This window comes from Suncus etruscus, chromosome 8 (assembly GCF_024139225.1).
Source record: "Suncus etruscus isolate mSunEtr1 chromosome 8, mSunEtr1.pri.cur, whole genome shotgun sequence".
Classification (NCBI taxonomy): Eukaryota; Metazoa; Chordata; class Mammalia; order Eulipotyphla; family Soricidae; genus Suncus; species Suncus etruscus.
This window is the reverse complement of record NC_064855.1, coordinates 14,660,596-14,684,907: the sequence shown is the minus strand read 5'-3', so window position 1 is coordinate 14,684,907 and position 24,312 is coordinate 14,660,596. Positions and strand designations below refer to the sequence as shown.

The 24,312-nt window shown below is 54.4% G+C and overlaps 2 protein-coding genes across 2 annotated transcripts; one reads left to right on the top strand and one right to left on the bottom strand.

Annotated features, from left to right (window-relative positions):
* Positions 1 to 9,019: 9,019 nt before the first annotated feature.
* Positions 9,020 to 11,654, top strand: RNF26 (ring finger protein 26). The gene has a single exon (XM_049777937.1). It carries the CDS (start codon positions 9,593 to 9,595, stop codon positions 10,868 to 10,870), a length of 1,278 nt encoding a protein of 425 aa, XP_049633894.1. The 5' UTR covers positions 9,020 to 9,592; the 3' UTR covers positions 10,871 to 11,654.
* Positions 11,655 to 14,489: 2,835 nt separating this feature from the next.
* C1QTNF5 (C1q and TNF related 5) lies at positions 14,490 to 15,603 on the bottom strand. The gene is made up of 2 exons (XM_049778004.1): positions 15,399 to 15,603; positions 14,490 to 15,125 (listed from the first exon to the last, which is right to left on the bottom strand). Exons 1-2 carry the CDS (start codon positions 15,601 to 15,603, stop codon positions 14,608 to 14,610), a joined length of 723 nt encoding a protein of 240 aa, XP_049633961.1. The 3' UTR covers positions 14,490 to 14,607.
* Positions 15,604 to 24,312: the final 8,709 nt, after the last annotated feature.

Here is a 24,312-nt window from a genome sequence, read left to right as displayed (position 1 = left end):
GCCGGGAGCGATTTCTGAGCGCAAAGCCAGGAGTAACCCCTGAATGCCACAGAGTGTGACCCCAAAACCAGAAAAATAAAAATAAAATGAATGAGGCTCTGGGCGGGGGCAGTGGATGTCTTGCCTAGAGGCAGGGCTGAAGGTGGAGGCTGGAGGCTGCCCTTGTCTAGGGGCGGGGTAGGCAGAACTGTGGGTGCCTGGGCATCCATCGCAGGTGACCTCCTGCATCTGAGACGCCTGACATGACGCAGACACAAACACAGACCAGAGCTGCCACCTTGCTGGCCAGACCAGCTGCCCCCCTCCTCCCTCCTTCGGCATCAGTGCCAGAGATTGCGCCACGATGGCCAAGAGGGGGAGAGAAGGGAGAGGACGGACAAGAGCCTGGCACCCCCACCCCAAAGCAATCAATGTAAGGCTGCTCTGTTGGCCAGGTCAGCCCAGAGCAGGCCCAGCCCTGCCTCGTCTCCCAGCCCCATGCGTCCTTGCACTTAACACCATTAACTAATCATCCTGCTTTCCTGCCGGCAGAGAAACCACCAAGGACAGGCAGTGCCCAGCATTTCTGCCCGCCCCAGGCTGTGAAGTGGGGGGATGGCCTCTGCAGTGCAGGGGAGAGAGGGTGAGCACAGGGGGACCTGGACCACACCTGCTCCTGCTCTCTAGGCTGCTGAACTGGGTGGGACTCTGGAGGGAGGGTGGGGTGTGGACCCTCCAGATTGGGGGCTCACTTTGGCATTTTTTGGAGCACTCTGCAGGAGAGAACAGAGAGCCAGACAGGGCAGTAGGAGTGGCAGTGGTGGGCCTGCCAACAGGGCTTCAGCAGGAGAGGAAGAGGATGCTGGTAGGCCTGGCTGCAGCCCTGCTCAGATGGGGGCCATGTGGGCAGGGCACTCAGTCTCTGTGGTCCCTCAGACAAAGGAGCGGCTGGGGTGGGGCCCTCCTGGGTCACCCCATACAGATTTGAACACCAGCTGAGACACAGAAAGATAGAGAAAGTTCTCTTTGTACTGTCTCAGCAAAGGCAGGTAGGGCCCTCATGGTAAAAAGTGGTACATCCAGGAACTGGAGCTTACAGTGGGTAGGTAGGGCATTTGTTTTGCATTAGGTGAATCCAGGCTCAAACCCAGACATCCCATTTGGTCCCCATGGAATGACCCCTGAATGCAAAACGAAGAGTAACTCCTGAATACTGCTGGGTATGGCCCAAAAAGCCAAAAAAATAAAATAAAAAGTGAGACATCCAGTACTAAAACGCCCATATTGGGAACATCCCTGGGGATGGCTCAAAGGGCTCATAGCACAGGCTCTGCATGAAGGACGCCTTAGTTCAGTCCTTGGTACCACATGCTTTTCCGAGCATTAAGACAAAAGACCCGGGCCCAGAGAGATAGCACAAGCGTTTGCCTTGCAAGCAGCTGATCCAGGACCAAAGGTGGTTGGTTCGAATCCCGGTGTCCCATATGGTCCCCCGTGCCTGCCAGGAGCTATTTCTGAGCAGACAGCCAGGAGGAACCCCTGAGCATCACCGGGTGTGCCCCCCCCCAAAAAAAAGACAAAAGACCCACAAGGGCTGACTGGGGGGCCGGCTAGTGAGTCACAGCCCCCCAACCACCCCTCTGGCCTTGACCTGGAAGCTGTGGGAAGACGTAGGCTGGAGGAAGGAAGCTGAGAAAGGTTCATTTACAGCTGCAAGGAGGAGCTGGACAGGTGAGGAAGCCGGGAAAGCCCCAAGATCTGGCCCCGAAGGAAGGAGACACAAGCCCTTGGAGGAGCCCTAGTGTTTCCAGGATGGAGCGAGAGAGGAAGCAGTGTGTGGGGACAGTGTGGAAAACAGGGGAGCTGGAGGTGGGGGGCTGCTGTCACTCAGGAAACAGGATAAGGAGGGGGGAAGGAGAGATTGAATGGGGGGAAACGGCCCCTATCTCGCCAGACACTGCCTCACCAGACCCCACACCTGACCTAGGGCAGGAAGAGGGGGTGCGGTGGTCGGGATGGGATGGCTGGGGTCCCCCCCCCACGGAAGGCCTCGCAGGGGAGACTGGGGAGGAGGAGGAGGGACTATTTTTAAACTTGGAAAAACCGCCTTTGTGTGAGTGGGTCCCCACCCGAGCAGCAAAGGGGCCCATTGTGCAGGAGCGGTTGGTGCAGTTGGGGCCAGACAATGGGGTGACTTATGCGGGAGCCCCGCGGGGGAGAGGGACTTTCGTCACTGCTTGCTCCGAGAACCCCGGGGTCGAGCGCGCCTGTGCCCGGACCTTGCCAGGCGCCCACAGAGCCCCCCTAGGGCGGTGTCGGGGTCCGGCTCCAAGACTCCTGGGGAGGGGGCTGGTGGGATTCCCACGAACCGCCTTTCCCAGGGGCGGCGGGGCTGTTCCCAGGCCCCCAGCATTCCAGGCCTCCCCTGGGAGCCTTAGCCTCTGCTCCCGGCGCGGGGAAAGAGGATGTGGGTGTGCCCGGGACTAGGGACCCCAAGCTGGGCGGGAAGGGGGTGGGTGGGAAGGGCGCGCTGGGGGGCATGACCGTCCCCTCCAAATCCTTGTTCAGCTGAGCCCTCTGGTTAGGGACTGTCCACCCCCCTACTCCTGTCTCTCCAGGACCCTCTCTCCCTGTGGACCGGACCCAGGGCCCCCAGGAGCACCCACATCTTCAGGGGCCCAGGGCCCAGCGCCCAGGCAGGCGGAGCACTAACCCAAACATTACCATAAATGCTCAGACCTTTTGCTGCGGGGCGGACCCAGGGCTCTCCGGAAGCCCCAACCCCATCTCTGAGCCTTTCCTGGCCAGCCTCCGTTTCTGAGCCCAGCCCCACACTGGAAGGGGGGATTGGGGGGAGCTGATCTGGGGGGTGCAGGGTAGTGGATGGCTGCAGGGAGAGGGTAAAATCTCCCCTGGTCAGTCTTTGGGCTTGAGGACAGGACTGAGGTCTCCTGTTCTCCCCTCCTGCTATAGACACCCCCCCCTCGCCCATGTGTTCTGTCCCCCCCTCCCCAAATCCTGGCTGGCACCAGTCTGGCTTCTCAGGGCCTCAGCCTGCCCACTTCCTACCCCCACAGTCGGGAGAACAGAGCATGTGGGGGGCGGGAGCAGGATGCTAGAATCTCAGACCTCTCCCCCTCAAGGAAGTTCACATCCGTTCCCCAAAATACCACCACCCCTGGGAGAAAGATCCTCAGGCTGTTTGGATTGGACTAGGCCTGGGCCCCAGGGAAGGCTGGGAGAGGTGCTTGCTTTCGGGGCTTCTGCCCCCCACCCTGAGAAGCCAACATGCCAGTTTGTCACTTTGGTTTTCTCCCCCAAGAACTGCCAGCACCCCACAGTGGAGGGCTGGGAGCTGATCTAGAAGGAGCCCAGGTGGGAGGTGAATTGGACTGTTCCTGACTATAGCTGTACCCCAGGGGAGCTTTGGGAGAACTGGCCACTGCCTTAGTGGGTCTGGACCAGGGGCCTGCCTGAAACAGAGACATACACAGATTCGCTGGGACACTTCTGGACTGTGTTTGTGTTGCGCTGAACTTGGCCTCTGGGATCATCTATTTCCACAGCGTCTGCCACTCCCTATGGCAGAACCTGAGCAAAGGGAAAGGACAGAGGCCCCCCTGAAAAGGCCTACAGCCGCCCTGCTGGGACTCCAGCCCAGTTGCAGGGTGAATGTGAACAGTGCCAGGGTTCTACTGCTCTCACTTTGACATCGCCCAAGGAACGCACTTGTGAATCAGCAGCATTTCCCAATCCAGCTCCTGTCATCTATCCGATTTAGTCAGAAGAGCCGGGGACGAAGTGGCAGATGGACTAGCCCCAAATCCTAGGCAGTAGACAGTTTGTGGGGTCTTTCTGGAAGTGTGGAGAAGGATGCCAAGATGGCGTTATTGTAGGGGTGCAAAGCATGAGCAGAGAGAGAAGAGAGAGGTCTCCCATCAGATACAACCATTGAATTTTTCTCAGAAAGGAGGGTTTTTCTTTTGTTTTTGGGCCACACCCATTTGACAGTCAGGGGTTACTCCTGGCTATGCGCTCAGAAATCGCCCCTGGCTTGGAAGGACCATATGGGACGCTGAGGGATGGAACTGTGGTCTGTTCTAGGCTAGCGCTAACAAGGCAGGCGCCTTACCTCCTATCACCACCTCTCCAGCCCCTCTCAGAAAGGAATTTTGAGCAAGTAATGCTCACATAGAGGTGGCCTGATGGGAGGCCTGAGGGGTTCTGGCTGGTTGGAGGGGTTTGTTCAGGAAGCCCAAGCCCTTCATATCCATCCTTTTCTATTTTGGTTTTGGGGCCACACCCTGTGGCACTCATTTAGGATTACTCCTAGCTCTGTGCTCAGAAGTCACTCCTGACAGGCTCAGAGGACCATATGGGATGTCGGGAATCGAACCTGGGTCTGCCCTGGGTCAGTCGCATACAAGGCAAACACCCTACTGCTGTGCTATCTCTCTGGCCCCCATCTCCATTCTTCCCCCCCCCAGAGACCTCTGGGAGAGTCATTTATTAGACATCCAGGCTTGGGCAAACAGTTGGTATTTAATAGTGTCGCTGTGCTCTCTCTCTCAGCAGTGCAGAGAAGGCATCCTGGGAGGATATAGGCCCTGGAAGAATACTTGGGTCTGAAGACATGGTGGGGTAGGCAGGACCTGGTGTTCTCAGGAAATTGACAGCTGTAGAATTTACTCTTTTGGGGAGGGGAGGTTGGTAGGGCTCAGGGGACCAAATCACTGTTGAATCCAGGTCTTAACCTTCTTCTCACTCTCCCAGTCTGGTTGGAGGTTTTTTCCAGTGTGTCTCTGCTTTGCAAACACCCTCTGGAGCCTGGTGTTCAAAACTGTTGCCCCTCCTCCACTGTGGTCCTCTCTGGCCTGAGGACAGGAAGGACCAGACTTGATTCATCTTGATGCTGACTGCACTGCAGGGGAAGCAGAGGTGACTCAGGATGAGAAGATTCCAGATGAAGAGAAGACAATGCACTGCTTCTCGTCTGTCCTCCCCCGCAAAGCACAGTTCCTTGGGGTCAAGTTCTGAGGCAGGGGCTGGAGACCGGAAGGTCATAAACTTGGGCTTCCCACAAGTGAGGACGTGTCAGATAAGTGAGGGGGTTCTAAGAGCATCTGCCAAGTCCCAGGGTGCAGATAAACACATCAGCACTTCTATGCACCGGGAAGTCATTGAAGGCTTTCTGAAAGAGGAAGCATTTATCCTCTCAAAAGTGGAGGTGTAGGGTATTCTTTTTATGACTGAAACTCAACTACAAACATGTTTGTAATCATGGTGCTTAAATATATTATTTAAACAACAACAACAACAACAAAAAGTAGAGGCTGGGGCCGGGTAGGTGGCGCTGGAGGTAAGGTGTCTGCCTTGCAAGCGCTAGCCAAGGAAGGACCGCGGTTCGATCCCCCGGCGTCCCATATGGTCCCCCCAAGCCAGGGGCGATTTCTGAGCACATAGCCAGGAGTAACCCCTGAGCGTCAAACGGGTGTGGCCCAAAAACCAAAAAAAAAAAAAAAAAACAAAAACAAAAAGTAGAGGTGTAGCAAATGCTATTGAAGATTTCAGAGCCCTCATTGGGGTCAGTGTCCTGCTGAGGTGGGGAAGGACCAGACAGCCAGGCAGCAGGAGGGCAGGGGCACCGGGCTACAGGTAGGGATCTCAGATGGGGTGACTATTACACGTTCCCAAATCTGCAAGTTCCCCTTTTTTTTTTTTTTTGATTTTGGGTCACATACGGAGCGCTCAGGGGTAACTCCTGGCTCTACGCTTAGAAATCGCTCCTGGCAGGCTCCGGGGACCAATGGGACGCGGGACCACCAACCTTCTGCATGCAAGGCAAACGTCTTACCTTCATGCTATCTCTCCGGCCCCGAATCTGCAAGTTCTGAACATGTCCTGCAACAGATGACTGGAGAAATAGACTGGCAACGACACACGTAAAATGACACTGCATCCAGAAGAAGGCAGAGAGTTGGCAAGTCATGAAAATACATGGAAGAAAGCTAAATTTTATTTCATTAGAAATAAGAGTTTCTGGGGCCGGAGAGATAGCATGGAGGTAAGGCGTTTGCCTCTCATGCAGGAGGTCATCGGTTCGAATCCCGGCGTCCCATATATGGTCCTCCCGTGCCTGCCAGGAGCAATTTCTGAACCTGGAGCCAGGAATAACCCCTGAGCACTGCCGGGTGTGACCCAAAACCCAAAAAAAAAAAAAAAAAAAAAAAAAAAAAAAAAGAAATAAGAGTTTCTGGGGCCAGAGACATAGCACAGCGTAGGGCGTTTGCCTTGCACACAGCTGATCCAGGACAGGTGATCCAAATCTTGGCATCCCATATGGTCCCTTGAGACTGCCAGGAATGATTTCTGAGCAGAAAGTGCCAGGAGTAACACCTGAGAGTCTCTGTGTCCCCCCCCCCCAAAGAAAGAAAAACAAACAGGTTTTCCCAAGTACAACCCTATCACTCAGGCCCCAATATGGAGGGTTTGAGCTGAGATCAGGCACAAGGCAAGGACCTTATCTCCATCTTATCTCTTCGACACCAGAATTAGGAGTGTTTAGACCTCATTTCTATCACAAGAAATATGGCTATAGGGTAACCTCTGCCTGCCCAAGGATAAGTCATCAGCAGGCTCTCCTAGGCATTTAAATTTATGTCTCCTTCAAGGTGACTTAGGATGAGAAAGAATCCGGTCTCGGGAAGCTTTGGTCCCTGAACTAATGAAAAGACTGGCTTCAAGGAACTGGAAACTCAGTCTTTTTTCTGCCGGTGGCAGGTGCATTGGTCAACTGCGCCCCCTGCAGACTGAGTTTGATTTTGGTCCCCTAGAGTGAAGCAGCAGGGCGGGGGGGTGGGGGTGGGGGGAGGGGGGTGTGTAATCCTGGAGCTGTCCAGGATGAGGAAGTAGTTCAGCAGGGGATGGTGCAGATTTAGGAGGAACGGGGTCACTGATGGATCCAAGCGGAAATGGAAGCCTGGAAGAAGGCTCAGAGGGCTCGAGCGCAAGCTTTGCATGCTGGAGTTATCCCCCAGGGTGACCTCCCCAAGGACCTGGATGTTCTCCAACCTCCCAAGAAAAGTCCCAATTGTTTTCCTTTTTTTTTTGTGGGGGGGGACACTCTGAGATTTTGGGAGGCTACTACTACTACTTTTTCCTTTTGGTTTTTGGGCCACATCTGGAGGACCACTGGAGGCAATCAGGGGTTACTCCTGGCTCTGCACTCAGAAATCCCTCCTGGCAGGCTGTGGGGGGTGGTGAGTGGGAATGGGGAATGGGCTGCAGAAATCAAACCTGGGCCCATGGGGCTGGAGTGATAGCACAGCAGTAGGATGTTTGCCTTGTCCATAGTCAACCTGGAAAGGGCCCCGGTTCAATTCCCTGCACCCCATATGATCCCTGGAGCCTGTCAGGGTCACCAGGTGTGACCCAAAAAACAAAACAAAAAAGAAAAAGAACTGGGATGCGTGCAAGGCAAACGCCTTGCCTGGGAGGTTACTACTGCTGGCTCTGCACTCAGTAATCACTCCTGGCCGTGCTCATGGGATCCTAGGATCCTATGGAATGATGGGGAATCCAGTTTGACCACGTGCAAGGCAAACACTCTACTCGCAGCACTATATATATATATATATATATATATATATATATATATATATATATATATATATATATATATATATATGGGTCTGGAGAGATAATAGTGTGTAGGCTGTTCACCTTGTACGCAGCCAACCTAGGTTCAATCTCCAGCACCCCATACGATTCCCCAAACATGACCCTGAATGCAGTCAGAAGTAAGCCCTTGTTGTAGATTGGGTATCTATTCTGTTGTCATTGACTTTGGGTTTGGTGTTTGAGTCTGATCATTTTTTGTTTTCACTTAATGTTCATACAACAGTTTGGTCCTTGTACCCTCCATTTTTTCCTCCCTCAATTCATAAGGCAGAACAAGATGATTCTTGTTACGTGGTTCTGTGGGGGAAAAAAAAAACCAACCAAAACCAAAACCAAAACCAAAACAAACAAAAAACCCATCTGGGAGGATTCCTTCTAGAGTTTATAAATATCAATTTAAAAGCGGGGCTGGAGAGATAGCATGGAGGTAAGGCGTTTGCCTTTCATGCAGGAGGTCATCGGTTCGAATCCCAGCGTCCCATATGGTCCCCTGTGCCTGCCAGGAGCAATTTCTGAGCCTGGAGCCAGGAATAACCCCTGAGCACTGCCGGGTGTGACCCAAAAACCAAAACCAAAACCAAAACAAAAACAAAAACAATTTAAAAGAAAAAAGGGGGGGATGGAGAGATAGTATGGAGGTAAGGCGTTTGCCTTGCAAGCAGAAGGACGGTGGTTCAAATCCTGGCATCCCATATGGTCCCCTGAGCCTGCCAGGAGCAATTTCTGAGCGTAGAGCCAGGAATAACCCTGAGCACCCCCGGGTGTGACCCCCAAAAAAACAAACAACAACAACAAAACAAACAAGAAGAAGAAAGGAGAAAAAGGAAAAAAAAAAACCCAAAAAAAAAAAAAACAAAAAAATGAGTATCTACAAAAAAAAAAAAAAGAGCATTTCAGGTGTGTCCCATGACAAAACGAATACAAATGATAAACTGACTTAATATAATAATAATAATAAAAAGTTCTCACTAGGGGCTGGAGCAATGGCACAGCGGTAGAACGTTTGCCTTGCACACAGCGGATGATGCCGGGATTCGAACCACCGTCAGTCCTGGTCGGCTGCTTGCTTGCAAGGCCAATGCGCTACCGCAGTGCTATCTATCGCTCCGGCTCCTAAAGTTCTGCTCCTTTAAGGGGCGGTGCCGTGTAGTTAGGCTCCGCCCCGAAGGTCACATGACCAAACAACGTCACCGCTCTTCCGGGCTCTCCATCTGCTTCTCCCCTGGCCCTGGCTTTGGAAAGTAAATAAGCCGGGGCGCTCTTCAAACGGACCAATAGGCAGCTGGCACTTCCGGCGCTGCCGCTTTCTGATTGGCTAGAATCGCCCTTCTTCCCGCCTCCTTCGTCCCGCCTCGCCACACTCAAGATGGCGGCGTCCAGTGGGCTGGAAGCTGCGTCTGGGCTTTGCTGGGACTGATTCGCTTCCCCGCTCCGTTTTGGGGCGCAGAGTGTCGCGAGCTGGGGGGACGGGGGCCGGGCGGGGACGGGGCACCCGCGTAGCTGGGCCACGAGCCCGCGCCCAGCCTGCGCCGCCCCCCACCCGGCCCCGGCCCGGCCCAACTAACTCCCAGCTGTCTGTCTGTTCCTGGTCTCCCCTTGATCACACACATCAACCTCTGTCCTGCTATGGAGACCACCACCAGGCCTTGACCACTGAAGCTCCTCTTCCATCTTCGATTCACCTCGACTTTGGACATGCTTGGCCTTTTTTCCTTCGAAAGAGCCCGCCGTTAAGTTGCTTCCTCCTTCCTCAGATTCTTGATTCTTCTCCCCAACTCAGAGATGACTCTTTTCTCTTCGACATTTCTCCTGAAGACACTCCCCACCAATTTGGAATCCTTTCTCAGTATTGACGAGTGACCTTGACATCTGATCCTCCTCGACTTGGAGCCAGGTCTTCCTTCGCCCTACTCTCCATATAACTCCACTAACCATGGAGGCCTTGTACCTGGTGGTGAATGGGGTGGGCCTGGTACTGGACGTGCTGACTTTGGTTCTGGACCTCAACTTTCTGCTGGTGTCTTCCCTGCTGACTTCTCTGGCCTGGCTGCTGACGTTTATCTACAACCTGCCTCATTCGGTACTGACTGGCCTCCTGCAATTGGGCCGCGGAGTCCTGTTTTCGTTGCTGGCCTTGGTCGAGGCCTTCGTTTGCTTCACCTGTGGGGGCTTGCAGGCTCTGTGTACTTTACTTTACAGCTTTTATTCTGGCCTGGAGAGTCTAAAGCTTCTGGGGCACTTGGCCTCTCACGGGGCGCTGCGGAGCCGGGAGCTTCTCCACCGAGGGATCTTCAACGTGGTCTCCAGTGGACATACCTTGCTGCGCCAGGCAGGCGATGTCTGCACCATTGCTATGAGCCTGGTGGCCTACGTCATCAACAGCCTGGTCAACATCTGTCTCATTGGCACCCAGAACCTCTTTGCCCTGGTGCTGGCTCTATGGGATGCAGTGATGGGGCCAGTGTGGAGGATGACAGATGTGGTGGCTGCCTTCCTGGCCCACATGTCCAGCAACGCTGTTGCCATGGCTATCCTCCTCTGGAGCCCCTGCCAGCTGGCCCTGGAGATGCTGGCCTCAGCCTCTCGCCTCCTGGCCAGCTTCGTGCTTGTCAATCTCACCGGCCTCCTGCTGCTGGCCTGCGTGCTGGTGGTGCTTCATCCCGACTTCATCCTGAGGCTCACCACTCGGATACTTGGGCAGCTCCAAGCCCGGCCATCCTACCACAGGCTTCGAGAGGACGTGGTGCGGCTGTCTCGCTTGGTCCTGAGTGTGGAGGCCTGGCACCGTGTTTGGAGCCGCAGCCTGCAGCTGGCTAGCTGGCAAAACCGGGGAGGAGCCCCAGGAGCCCCCCAGGGTAGCCCGAGGAGGATTCCCCAGGCCAGGACCTGGCGACCTGACTCTCCTCCTGAAGCAGGGCCCTCTGCTGAGCCAGCAGAGGAGGAAGGGAGGCAGACCCGCTGTGGTCGTAGGAGGCTCAATGAGGAGGAACCTGATGTGGGGCAGGACCCGTGGAAGTTGCTTAAGGAGCAGGAGGAGAGAAAGAAGTGTGTCATCTGCCAGGACCAGAGCAAGACCGTGCTGCTGCTGCCCTGCCGGCACCTGTGTCTATGCCAGGACTGCACCGAGATCCTCATGCAGCACCCGGTCTTCCAACGCAACTGCCCGCTGTGCCGCCGGAGCATCTTGCAGACCCTCAACGTCTACCTCTGAAGCAGCCATCGCTGCCCTAGCCCACTGCGTCCTCAGCAGACAGGGATAGGTCTGCAGCAGCGTGGGGACGTGGTCAGCTACCAGCCACGCCTCCCATACCGCCCCAGGAGATGGAATGGTCCCTTGACCCGAATTTGCTGTCCTGCCCAAAGAGTCCTGGTGCTGCTGAGGGCGGTGAGTGCGGCACTACACCAAACCCTGAGAACTCGGCGGTGGCCTCTGTCTAGGCCACCCAGATACCAGCTTCATTGTTCCCCATCAGGGCTTCTCTTTTTGCTTCAGAGGGGTAGGGGATCGGCAGGATCCCTCCTGCTGGATCCCCACTTTCTTTCCAGCTTCTTCAGCCCAGCACATAACTGTATCTGAGTGTTTGGACAACTCCTGGGCTTGAGCAACATCTTGAATCTTTGTATTCAGCCAGAGCCTGGGTTTTAGAGACTCCTCTCTCAGGTACCCCAATGCCACCACCTCCTCTCGTCCACATTCCTAGGCCAGGTGCCCTCCTAGCCTGAGCCCACTGCTGGGGCCACCCTGGTGGAGGGGCATGGACACTAGGCTTTGGGACCAAGAATCCTCTAGCACCTTGGTTCCACTGGGGGCCTCAGAAGGGGTGCCCATATTTCTTACAGCCCTTATGCTCCCTGCCACAGAGAAAAGCCACATTCCCCTCTTCTTGACTTTGATATTGGGTTACAGATGGTTCACATCACTCTGCTCTACAATGGGTACACAGCTCCCAGGGGCCTGTCACCCTAATGCTGTGATTAAAGTTCTGTTGACAGTTCTGATGGCCTTGGGCGCTTCTTTGCATGTGGGAACAGCTGGGGTCACCACTGCAGCCTGGGGAGCTTCTGTGTCTCTGGGATAGCCCAGGCGGGTGTGATTGGATGCAGCCTTGATGGAAAATGTCCCCACCCCAGGCATTTTGGTTTCTGGGCCCAAATGCAGGAAGTGTCTGGAGCCAGTCCCCTCCCCAATCATGTCAGGAGGGCGGTGAGGTTCCTGTGACCCTGCATCCAGCTCTCTGAACCCCTCACATCAGCATGGGCCTGCTGGGGCACATGAGGCACTGACTGGAGGGCCAGCAGAATTCAAGTCCAGTACCTCCAGCCTGTCTGAAGTACACTTCAATGGCCTATCCCCATTGGTCAGGTTTGCTTTCATATGACCATCAGGGGCTATGGCCCCTGGCTCCTGTGGGCTCTGGGCGCTCATTGCCTGGTGCTGCCTTGGGGAAGGGGAGGAGAGAGACCAGGGGGCCACTGGGGTGGGCAAGATATAGAGGAGGGACTCCCTCTTGCTCTGATTGGAAAAGGCCTGGCCTGGTTGGCGGGGGGCTGCATGGGGCTGGTTCTGCTCATAGGAGGGGAGCCTGGGCGCCTTGTGGCTAACCTCAGACTTGGTGGCGCTGCCCACCCAGACTGGCTCAGTGGGGGCCAGTGCAGGAGGAGCCCGGCATAAGGCAAGCTCGGCTCCTTCCAGTCTCTGTTTAATGAGAGGATAAACATTTGAGAGAGAAGGTCAGCTTCCTTTCTGCGAAGACCCCCTTCCCCCGCACCCTTATTTGGAATTCCTCCTCCTGACTTTGATACCTTCCTCTCACACACTCCATGGGAGCCTGTGCCCTACTTCTCTTGTCCGGAGCAGCAGCCTGAAGCCGGGTCGCCCCCTTGTGGCTGTCTCCTGGATGACTTTTCTGGCTGGGGGAACAGAAATCGCTTTCTAGTCATCTGGGGGATCAGGCAGGTAGCCAGGACAGGGTGGTCATGAATGAAATCCCTGGCTCCTTTTTCCTTTTCTTTAGGCTTTTCCTTTCCTGGACATGTGTTGCTGCTGTTGCAAAGACCAGGGCATGATCTCGGGTGATTGCTAATGATCACTGGTTATAGGAGATTGGACTCATGGCCTCATGTTTGCAAAGAAGGTTTTAGTTTGGGGGCACATCCTGGCAGCACTCAAGAGCAACTTGAGGCACTGTGCTCAGTGGGGCTCCCTAGTGATGCTCCTATGGTGCCAAGCTCAAACCCAAATCCTGGATACAAAAATCAGATTCGGGGCCCGGAGAGATAGCACAGTGGCGTTTGCCTTGCAAGCAGCCGATCCAGGACCAAAGGTGGTTGGTTCAAATCCCGGTGTCCCATATGGTCCCCCGTGCCTGCCAGGAGCCATTTCTGAGCAGACAGCCAGGAGTAACCCCTGAGCACCGCCGGGTGTGACCAAAAAAAAAAAAAAAAAAAAAAATCAGATGCGGAGGCAGCTTTGTGGTGATCAGAGAGGGGGTGTGTTTGTGGAGAAGGGGCTCCACCCAGTCCCTCTGATGACCTGCTTTCTGCAGAAGAGGGCCAGAGCCCCATAGTTAGGAGGGTTGATCTGTCCACAGTCAGGTACCCTGGAGGGCCTTCTTGCTCCCCCTCCACCTGCTGGGATTTTTTTTTTTTTTGGTTTTGGGGTCACACCCAGCAGTGCTCATGGTTTACTCCTGCAGGCTTGGGGGACCATATGGGATGTCGGGATTCGAACCACCGTCTTTCTGCATGCAAGATAAATGCCCTACCTCCATGCTATCTCTTCGGCCCCTCCACCTGCATTTTGTTTTGCTTTGTTTTGTTTTGTTTTGTTTTGGGGTCACACCCAGCAGCGCTCTGGTTTGGTTACTCCTGGCTCTATGCTCAGAAATTGCTCCAGGCAGGCTCAGGGGACCATATGGGATGCCAGGATCTGAACCACCCGACCTTCTGCACGCAAGGCAAACGCCTTACCTCCATGCTATCTCTCTGGCTCCCCACCTGCATTTCTTTTTTTTTTCTTTTTTTTTTTTGGTTTTTCGGGCCACACCCGTTTGATGCTCAGGGGTGGTCCTTTCCTTGGCTAGCTCTTGCAAGGCAGACACCTTACCTCTAGCACCATCTCGTCGGCTTCTCACCTGTATTTTTTTTTAATATTTATTTATTTTTTCTTTCTTTCTTTCTTTTTTTTTTTTTTATTTCACCAGCATTTCTTGACCCTTTCCTCTGTCCATCTCCACTCCCTGCCCCTACCCCTAAAACTGGAGTGTCTTCCGCTAACGGAAAAAAAAAAAGCTGAAACCAGTGAAAGAAACTTATATTTATTGAATGATCATGGAAAAAGAGTCCCAGAACATGGGGGACAGATGGAGGAGCAGCCAGAAAAGCATTAAGAGAGCACTCCACCTTGACAGTCAGGGCTGGAGGGGCAAAGTCCCCGGTGCCTGCCCGGGTGCCCAGCAGCCTTGACTTCAGGCAGCCTTGTCCCTGGTCCCTCTTCACTCCCCTGAGGTCATCCACAACATGTGGGGGAGCAGGCCTCTTCAGGTGGTTTCTTTGTGTGTGTGTGTGTGTGTGTCACACTCGGGCACTTGGGATACTCCTGACTCTGTGCGCTCAGAAATTGCTTCTGGCAGGGGAACCATATGGGATGCTGGGAATCCGACTCCTCCCCAGGTGGTTTCTGCTGCTCCCCTCTGAGCCAGATTACTTAGGGCCGTGATGGCAAACCTATGGCACGCGTGCCAGCAGTGGCACGCAAAGGCCTTGCAGCTGGCACTCAGGAAGGTCCGCAATTAAGATATGCGGCGTGTGCCACATAGTTTTTAGATACTAAAATCCTGTTATTAAGGTTTAATTGACGTGCTGGCACTTTTGAGGGAATTCTTTGGTTTTGTGCGGCAGTTTGGACACTCGGGCTCAAAAAGGTCAGCCATCACTGACTTAGGGGCATCAGGCGAACACAGGTGAGCTGTGCCAGTCAGAATAGACCAGGAACCCCAAGAATGTGCTGTCTGTCTTGATGCTGGCATAGATGCCAACGTAGTCACCCACACCCACCTGCACCCACACCTGGTCCTCGGGCTCCAGCCTCACCATGGTACCCCCGGAGAGTGAGGCGGGCTTGGGCCATCCCCCGAAGAACTGGAAGAAAGAGGCAATGGACTGGCCGTTTTTCACCAGGTCGAACTGCAGGCTGGCGCGGTAGACAGTGGCGTGGACAGCGAAGTAGTAGACTCCGGGGACCTGGCAGGTGAACTTGCCCGTGGCAGGGTCGTAGTGGCCCTGCTCGTTGATCAGCACGCGGTCGAAGGGCAGGGGCGCTTCCGACTCGGGGGGCTCCCGGCTCTCAGAGCGCTTGGCACTGAAGGCGGAGCGTGGGGGCACTGCACAGTCTCCTGCAGGTCCGGCCACCCCCATGGGCCCTGCCTCGCCCCGAGGCCCGGGCTCCCCACGGGGCCCAGGGAGTCCTGCAGGATGGGGGGAGTAAGGGGAACTGTCAGGGTGTGCTCTGTGTGTGACCAGTCCCTCCTGGCCCCTCAACCTCTCTAGCCACCTCTTCCTGGGGCTGGGGCAGGCAGGCCCCTAGGCTCCAGGGCAGGACCCCAGAATGGGGTGAAGGAGTTGGGGCTCAGGGCTGAGTCATGCATGGCCCTGGGAAGAGCTCCCTAAGGGCGAAGGTCTCCAGGTCCCTGGGAGTCTGAACCACCACCAAGTGGCCACCAAGTGGCTCTTGCTCTTACCCGGCTTCCCGACCTCGCCCTTCTCGCCGGGAGTCCCAGGCATGCCGTCTCGACCATCACGGCCAGGCAGGCCCTGGCTGCCGTGGTGTCCGGGCGTGCCTGGAAGGCCGGAGTACCCGGGACACAGGCTGGGGATCTTGTTGTTTTCCAGCGGGGCTGAGCCTGTTGCCAGGCCCAGGAGGAGCAAGGTCAGGAGCGGCCGCATGATGCTGGGGTCCTCAGGGGTTCTCTGCTCTTCTAGGGGCCAGGCAGGATTGGAATTGGACCCAACCCACCCCGGCTTCCCGCGCTCAAGGGCCAGCCTCTCTGTACCCCATGCTGTGCCCCCTGGGACTGGGAGGCCACGAGACCACCTCAGGGAAGAAAAGCTCAGCAGAGCTCCCCTCCCCCCATCCCGGTTCCCTCCCTTTTCCCCTTTCCATCCCTTCCCCCTCTCACTCCGACACACTCACCCCCCTCTTTTTGGGGTGCCAGGGGACCCCCGGGTGGGTCCCGCTCCTGTCCTGTGCTTCTCCTGCCCGGCGCCCCCAGCCCTGCCTTTCCCTGTGCTGCTCACTCCCGGCCGGCCAGGCTGCTCCTCCCAGACTCCTAAAGGAAACCAGCTGTGCCGGGGCCAAGAGCTCAGGGCCGGGAAATAGCAGGGAAATAACTCGTGGTGTCGGCCGGCCTGGAGCCAAAGTTTGGAGGAGAGAAGGGGGGAGACTGGAGCTGCTCAGAGAGGCAGCACAGAGCAGTTGCAGAGCAGAGCAGAGAAGGGTAGCAAGGGTTCTAAGAGCTAGTGCCCTGGGCTGGACGGACCCCAGGGTGCCCAGTGCTCAGGACAATTTAGAGTTGGGTAGCCTAGGTGCAGACAGTGCTGGAAAAGCAAAAGGAAGGGGCACTAACGGGGCTATCAGCACAGAAGCTGCTGCGTCCAGGGCGGTAAAGGGAAGGGAAGGTCAGACCAGTGGAGGATGGAGCTGATGCTGTAGCACCCCCTTTTGGACCCCTGCCTGTCCTCTCTGTGGGTGGAGGAGGATGGGCAGGAAGGAGCAGGGCTGTCCCCAGGCTCAGGGCTTGGCTCAGGTACCAGAAAGTTGAGGGGAGGGGCCCCAGAGAGATAGCACAGTGGTAGGGTGTTTGCTTTGCATGTGGCCCACCTGGGAGGGACCCCGTTCTATTCTATTCCTGGCATCCCATACAGTTGCCCAACAAGCCTGCAAGGGGCGATTTCTGAGCACCACCGATGCTGGGTGTGGCCCAACAACCAATCAATCAAGAAAGTTAAAAAAAAATAAAAAAGAAAGTTTCTTTTTCTTTTTCTTTTTTTTTTGGGTCATACCCGGCAGTGCTCAGGGGATACTCCTGGCTCTCTGCTCAGAAATCGCTCCTGGAAGGCTCAGGACCATATGGGATGCCGGGATCCGAACCACCAACCTTCTGCATGAAAGGCAAATGCATTACCTCCATGCTATCTCTCTGGCCCCAAAGATAAAAAAGAAAGTTGAGGGGCCAGGAGGTGCCCAGGAATGCCAGGCCAGACTGGCACAGGCATTGGGCCTCCAAGCAGACAGAGCAGCAGGGGTGCAGTGGCATGTCAGCACCAGGGCTACCTGGTGGGGTGCAGTGGGGTGTCAGCATCCCGCAGAACAGCCTTCAAAAATGCAGGGAGGGGCCGGAGCGATAGCGCAGCGGTAGGGAGTTTGCCTTGCACACAACTGACCTAGGATGGACCAAGATCCCCCGGCGTCCCATCTGGTCCCCCAAGCCAGGAGCGATTTCTGAGCACATAGCCAGGACTAACCCCTGACCGTCACTAGATGTGGCCCAAAACACACACACACACACACACACACACACACACACACACACACACACAAACATCACAAAAAAACCCAAACACACACACACCCCACACACAAAAAAAATAATAACCAACCAAAAATGCGGGGAACAGGGCAGGCTGGTCAGGCTCTGTGGGAGGGGAAGGGGGTTCTCAGGTATTCCTGGGCTGCAGGCGGCCTCCCAACTCAGGGCTGAGGATGGGAATCAGGGCTGGTGCAGTTAATCTTCCCACAGCTCCCACGGCCACCGTAGACCCTGGCACCCTCCTCTGGGCAGGACAATACGGGTCTGCAGGGGTCTGAAGTCAACAGGGTCCATAGTAGAGCCAGGGCCTTGCTGGCACCTGATTCCTGCCCTGCATCTGCCCTGACTCAAGCACCTACTCTGGCTGGTGCTGAGTGCCTGGAAGCAGTATGGTGTGTCCAAGAGACATTCAGATTCTGTGCTTGGACCGCAGGTGGCTGGATCTAGGCGCAGTGGTCCTCAAACTATGGCCCATGGGCCACATAATGTATCTGTTTTGTTTCTTCATTGCAAAATAAGATACATGCAGTGTGCATAAGAATTCATTCATGGGCCCGGAGAGATAGCACAGTGGTGTTTGCCTTGCAAGCAGCCGATCCAGGACCAAAGGTGATTGGTTCGAATCCCAGTGTCCCATAGGGTCCCCCGTGCCTGCCAGGAGCTATTTCTGAGCAGACAGCAAGGAGTAACCCCTGAGCACTGCCGGGTGTGGCCCAAAAACCAAAACAAACAAAAAAAAAACCCACAAAAAAAAACCACAAAAAAAACAAAAGTGGAGAGATAGCACAGCGGTGTTTGCCTTGCAAGCAGCAAGGACCAGCAAGGACCAAAGGTGGTTGGTTCGAATCCCGGTGTCCCATATGGTCCCCTTGCCTGCCAGGAGCTATTTCTGAGCAGACAGCCAGGAGTAACCCCTGAGCACCGCCGGGTGTGGCCCAAAAACAAAAAACAAAAAACAAAAAAAAAGAATTCGTTCTTTTTTTTTTTTTTTTTTTGGTTTTTGGTCCACACCCTGTGACGCTCAGGGGTTACTCCTGGCTATGCGCTCAGAAGTTGCTCCTGGCTTCTTGGGGGACCATATGGGACGCCGGGGGATCGAACCGCGGTCCGTCCTAGGCTAGCGCAGGCAAGGCAGGAACCTTACCTCCAGCGCCACCACCCGGCCCCCCAAAAAAAGAATTCGTTCTTAAGTTTTGTTTTTCCTATAGTCAGACCCTCCAATGGTCTGAGGGACAGTGAACTGGCCTCCTGTTTAAAAAGTTTGAGGACCCCTGATGCCTGATGCTTGGGCCACGCTCCAGGGGACAGGAGGCTAGAGACCCTGATTCTTGGGCCTCAGTGGTGGTGGTGGTGTCTCCATGAGAGAGACATATTTAGTGGAGCATTAAGCATCTAGAATTTGAGTCTTTTTTTTTTTTTTTTTTGGTGTTTGGGCCACACCCGCACGTGCTCAGGGGTTACTCCTGGCTCTGTACTCATCACTGCTGGTGGTGCTTGGGATGCTGGGGATCAAACTGTGTTCTCTCTCCAGAATCCCCCCTTTGTTTTTCTCACTCCAGGTGCTGAATGAGCTTCCGAAGGGAGCTCTGAAGGCTTGCTCTGAAGGCATGAGGGAGTCTTGTTTTTGTTTGTTTGTTTTTGTTTTTGAGCCAGACTGGTGGCGCTCAGGTTACTCCTGACTTTGTGTTCAGAAATCGCTCCTGGCAGGCACGGGAGACCATATGGGATGCTGGGATTCAAATCACTGTTGGTTCTGGGTTGGCTGCTTGCAAGGCAAACACCCTACCGCTGTGCTATCTCTCTGGCCCCATGAGGGAGTCTTGGAAAGTGGGGGTCGGCAGTTGCAAGGCCTAAGGTTCTGAACTAAACCAGTCACTTCCACGCCCCCTTCAGCCCATCAAGGGGACTGAAGTCTTAGCATAGCCTGGTGCTTTGGGAGGCCCCAATTAAATTTCTGGGACACCAGACATGAAGAAAGATCTAGGTTAGTCTAGTAGAATCTGGGGCGATGGGTTCTGGGTGTGTGCAGGCAACCCCCAAAAATTTTGTGCAGAAGTATAGCAGGGATGACTCTTGCCTTGAAGTTGGTTCACCTTTGGTATCTCAAAACCCTGCCAGTGCAGTCAGGAGTAAGCCCTGAGCATCCCCAAGTGTGGGAGGAACAAAAAAGGTGAGGAAGAAAAAAAAAGGATCCCCAATGAACACTGACTGTTGGGGCTGGAGCTAGAGTAAAGTGGATATAGGGTGTTTGCCTTGCACATAACCAAACAGGGTTCATATGGTCCCCTGAACACCGCCAGGAATGAATCACTGAGCACTGCCAGGTGTGGCCCCAAGACAGACAAAAAGACAGCAATAAAAAAGAGAAGGAAGCCAGCAGAACTAGCAAACATGCATGTGCTCGAAATCAGGAGGTGTGGCCGCCAGCAGCACAGGTGTGAGCCCTGGAGTTAACCTCAGGAATCATTGACCTTGGGGCCGGGAAGGTGGCGCTAGAGGTAAGGTGTCTGCCTTACAAGCGCTAGCCGAGGAACGACCACGGTTCGATCCCCCGGCGTCCCATATGGTCCCCCCAAGCCAGGGGCGATTTCTGAGCACATAGCCAGGAGTAACCCCTGAGCGTCAAACGGGTGTGGCCCAAAAACCAAAAACCAAAAAAAAAAAAAAAAAAAAAAAAGGAATCATTGACCTTGACTCTTTTGGAGCCCTGAAAGCACGTGAGAGTCCCATCTAAAGGTGAGCAACCCTCAGAGAGCCTCAGTGAGCACCAATGCCAGATGTGGGGGGCTGGTCGTGGTGGCAGCATCAATCTGGCTTCTTCTGTTTGTGGCCATTCCTGGAGGCACACAGGCCCTTATCTTGGGCTTTTCACATTTTTCTGTGCAAAAAGGTAAAGCCTGCCTGGAGCAGTGGAAAGGAAAGAACTGAAAGAATGGGAATGCAGGCTCCTCAATCTCTGAACAGCCCCACTGGGCTGAGCGCCCTTTACGAGCAGGAGCTGAGGCCCCCGAATTGGACAGAGAGTGGGGATGTGGACCCTGCAGCCCAGACACTTCCTGTGCACATCCCTTGATGCATCTGTCTTCCTTGGAGCCTGGGCATGAAGCGCATAGATCCAGGCTGGTCAGGGAGGCCTCTGGGAGCTCAGATCACTGGCACCTTTCTTCCCACTGTCACTGTGGGAAACAGCTGCAGGCCCCTAACCCTTTCTTCACATGGTCTCTAAATTCTTTTTGTTGTTGTTGTTGTTGTTTTTTGGGGCACTCAGGGGTTACTCCTGGCTCTGCACTCAGAAATTGCTCTTGGCAGGCTCAGGGGACCATATGGGATGCTGGGGATTGAACTGGGGTCTGTCCAGGGTTGGCCATGTGCTATCACTCAAGCCTCAATAAATTCTGAGAGCTCCCTGAAAATTTTTTAGGGGGTCAGGGAGTTGAGTATCACCCATTATGCTCTGAGGCTACTCCTGGCTCTGTGCTTGCTGGGATAGCTCCTGGCGGTGCTCTGAGGTGTACACAAAAATGCCAGGGATCAAGCCAGGGTCAGGCAAGTGACCACTGGAGTGTCTCTCTGGGTCTTGGCCTTTTGTCTGAGCACCAGATCCCATGATGCTCCAGGGGTCACTCCTGGCAGGGTTCAAATGCTGAGGATGGATTTTAAGTTACGCAAGTGCCTTAATTCCTTAGACTACCTCTTTTTTTTGGGCTTTTTATGTTTGTGTTTCGGGCCACACCTGGCGGTGGTCATGGGTTACTCCTGGCTCTGCCCTCAGAAGTTGCTCCTGGCAGGCTCAGGGGACCATATGGGATGCAGGGAATCAAACCACCGTCCGTCCTGAGTTGGCTGCATGCAAGGCAAACACCCTACCACTGTGCTATTTCTTTGGCCCCTAGAATGCCTCTTTTTTGTTTGTTGTTGTTTTAGATTTTTGGGCCACACCTGGATGTGCTCAGGAGTCACTTCTGCTTCTGTGCTCAGGAATCACCATTTGCCCAGTCCAGCCTTAGTTGTCGCTGGAACTTGATGTCACTGTCTCCTATCTCTTTGGCATGGTGCTAGCTCCCATGGTGAGATAGAAAAGTCAGGGGCAGAGACAGATTTGAGCAACTGGGGGTCACTCTCAGGTGAGGTCTGATGGTTTCCACAAAGTCTGTCTGCCTGCAACCTGCAGTGGGATTATATAGCTGCATCTGGTGGGAAAGAGTATAGGGGCTGGAAAAGGTATGGACTGATGTGTCCTTTGGTAAGTTATAGATTCTCCATCGACTCTGCACACAGGTCACCAGGGTCTTGCCCTAGTCTGTCCTTCTAACTTATGGTATCAGCCTATATCCTGCTATTTTCTTGTAGGTAATGCACATGATGTATGATCTGGGCAAACATCCTGTTTTTCTTTTTTTTTTTTTTTTTTTTTTTTTGGTTTTTGGGCCACACCCGGTAACGCTCAGGGGTTACTCCTGGCTATGTGCTCAGAAGTTGCTCCTGGCTTGGGGGACCATATGGGATGCCGGGGGATCGAACCGCGGTCCGTCCTAGGCCAGCGCAGGCAAGGCAGGCACCTTACCTCCAGCGCCACCGCCCGGCCCCCATCCTGTTTTTCTTTTCCAGCTCCAACCATTATCTTCTGATGTCTTTAATCTTTTTCTTATTTTTTTGGGGGGGTCACACCCGACAGCGCTCAGGGGTTATGCTCAGAAATTGCTCCTGACAGGCTTGGGGAACCATATGGGATGCCGGGATTTGAACCACCATCCTACATGCAAGGCAAATGCCCCATCTCCATGCTATTTCTCCAGCCCCTGATGTCTTCAGTCTTGACTGGCCCTTCTCTTGCCTGATTTTTTTTTTGTTTGTTTTGTTTTGGGGCTATACCCATCAGTGTTCAACTTAGGGGTTACTCCTGGCTCTGCACTCAGAGACTACTCCTGGCTGTTTCAGGGGCCATATGGAAAGCAGGGAATCTAACCCAGATCAGTGGCATGTAAGGCAAATGCTCTATCTGCTGTGCAATCGCTCTGGCTCTTCCTACCTGCTTTTATTTATTTGTTTGCTTGTTTTGGGGGCACACCTGTGGTGCTCAGGGGTTACTCCTGGCTCTGCACTCAGAAATTGCTGCTGGCAGGCACAGGGGACCATATGGGATGCCGGGATTTGAACCATGTTTGTCCTGGACTGACTGTGTACAAGGCAAATGCCCTATCGCTGTGCTATCTCACTGGCCCATCCTACCTGATTTTAACCCCGGCAAACCTTATACTATATCTGCTTTTTTCTCTGCTCTGCCCCAGCTCAGGTACTCAGCAGGCCTGCCTCATCCCTGCCCCTGTGGGTTGCACTCTTCCTTCCCCCTCTGCCTGCACCCTCACCCCGGTTTTCTGGATCATCCCAGGAGCATGGAAGCCGGAAACTCCAAGCCTTAGCAGCCTGCTCCCAGAGGGAGGCCGAACTGCCAAAGATCAGGAGCGGAAAAGCACTAATTCCCGAGGCTCTGGATGCAGATCCGGGGGCTGGATCTCCCGGGACTGTGTTTGCTCTGGGTAAGGTCATCCTTTCTTGGCATTCCTGAGCCTCTCCAGAATGCTTTGGAAAAAATGAGGCGAAGGGGAAGGGCCTGCCCTGAGATGGGCCAGGAAGAGGCTGTGGTGCCCTCCTGGGAATGGAGCAGAGACTGGGAAGCGGGCAAGTGTGGAGGCTCTTCGGGGTGCCCTGGGGGGTGCCCTGCGTGGGTCGCAGAGGCTCAGCCAAGCTTTCCTCCTTTCCTCCTTGTGTCTTGTGCACAGATAACCTCCGTGATGCTGGGGTTGCAGAGTGCTCGCAGTCTGGAGCACACAGGCTTGTTACATGTGTTTGCCGGGGTCCCAACTTTAGCTGCACACATCCACTCCGTGGTCACACATCCCCCAGCATTGTTGGGGGCCACACATCTGTGTTCCCCAGAATTTGTGTTCCTGGGGTGGCTCTGTGGGCTGCATTTCCTCGAAGTGACCGCTAGGGGCAGCTCTCCCCGCCGTTTTCGAGATGCTTCCAGCCATCTCCTGGGCTCTAGTGCAGTGACAGAGAGCTGGGTGCAGACTCTAGATCTCTGCTGGAATGGATATGCAGCTTTGCACTCGCAAGGTGTTTTAGTCAAGTTCCTTGTTTGAGGCCCCGCAGGCGCTGATTCTGAAGAGCGATGAAGGATGAGGCCCCTCAGAGGAGTCAGCTTAGACCAGGGAGGGCCCAAGTCAGGGCTAGATTGGTGGTTTCAACTTTTTCACACCTATGGTGGACCTGAGCTCCATGAACTGGTTTTGCTTGTGTTCAACATAGGTGTAGCCTCTATTCTATTGCTCTTAGCAGGAGACTTAGCTCCTTAGCACAGGGCCTGGTCCCTAAGCAGCTTGCAAACTAGCCACATGTCCACAATCCTGCCTGTAACAGGGAAGCATTACACATAGGATGACACTCATTTACTTTGTATATGGTGGCCCTGGGTTCTCTCTTCCTTCTTCTGCATATGATCTCATGCACCCCACCAGGAGTAAGCCCAGGGCACTGCCAACAGTGTCCCCACCCTTGAAAAGGCAAATTGCAAAAATAAGCCAAGGGATGCTGCTGAGATGGGCAGAGAGCTGAGTGGAGACTCAGATCTGAAAGGTGAATCTCGCAGCCCCAATGGGCTGGAATCAGCTCTGGTGCTTACGTCCTCACAGTTCCCCCCCCCCCACCCCCCAGAAAGTGCACAGAACCCCACAGGGTCCTAATGCTGATGCTTCAAGTGTTTTCAAAGTAAGAATTTGCTTGGAGAATGTGAAAGTTATCTCTCCTTTTTGTTTGTTTTTGTTTTGTTTTGGGGTTACACCCAGCAGCATTCAGGATTATTCAGGGTTATACCTGGCAGGCTTGAAGGACCATGTGGAATGAATGGGATTGAACCTGGTTCCTCTGCATGCAAGGCAAACACACTTCTTGCTGTGCTATCACTCTGGCCCCTGGTTATGTTTGCTTTGCTTTCCAGATAAAGGAGCCTAGTAGCTCTGCAGATTGGGGCCTGGCAGCCCCCTGGCCCCCCCCCTTTTTTTTTTGT

What these genes read in the sequence shown, in the direction of transcription:
- C1QTNF5 (XM_049778004.1), bottom strand. Translation starts at nt 15,603, where the DNA reads ATGCGGCCGCTCCTGACCTTGCTCCTCCTGGGCCTGGCAACAGGCTCA. An exon ending in GGGCGAGGTCGGGAAGCCGG is followed by an intron (nt 15,126 to 15,398) that starts GTAAGAGCAAGA and finishes CCCATCCTGCAG; the next exon opens with GACTCCCTGGGCCCCGTGGG.
- RNF26 (XM_049777937.1), top strand. Translation starts at nt 9,593, where the DNA reads ATGGAGGCCTTGTACCTGGTGGTGAATGGGGTGGGCCTGGTACTGGAC.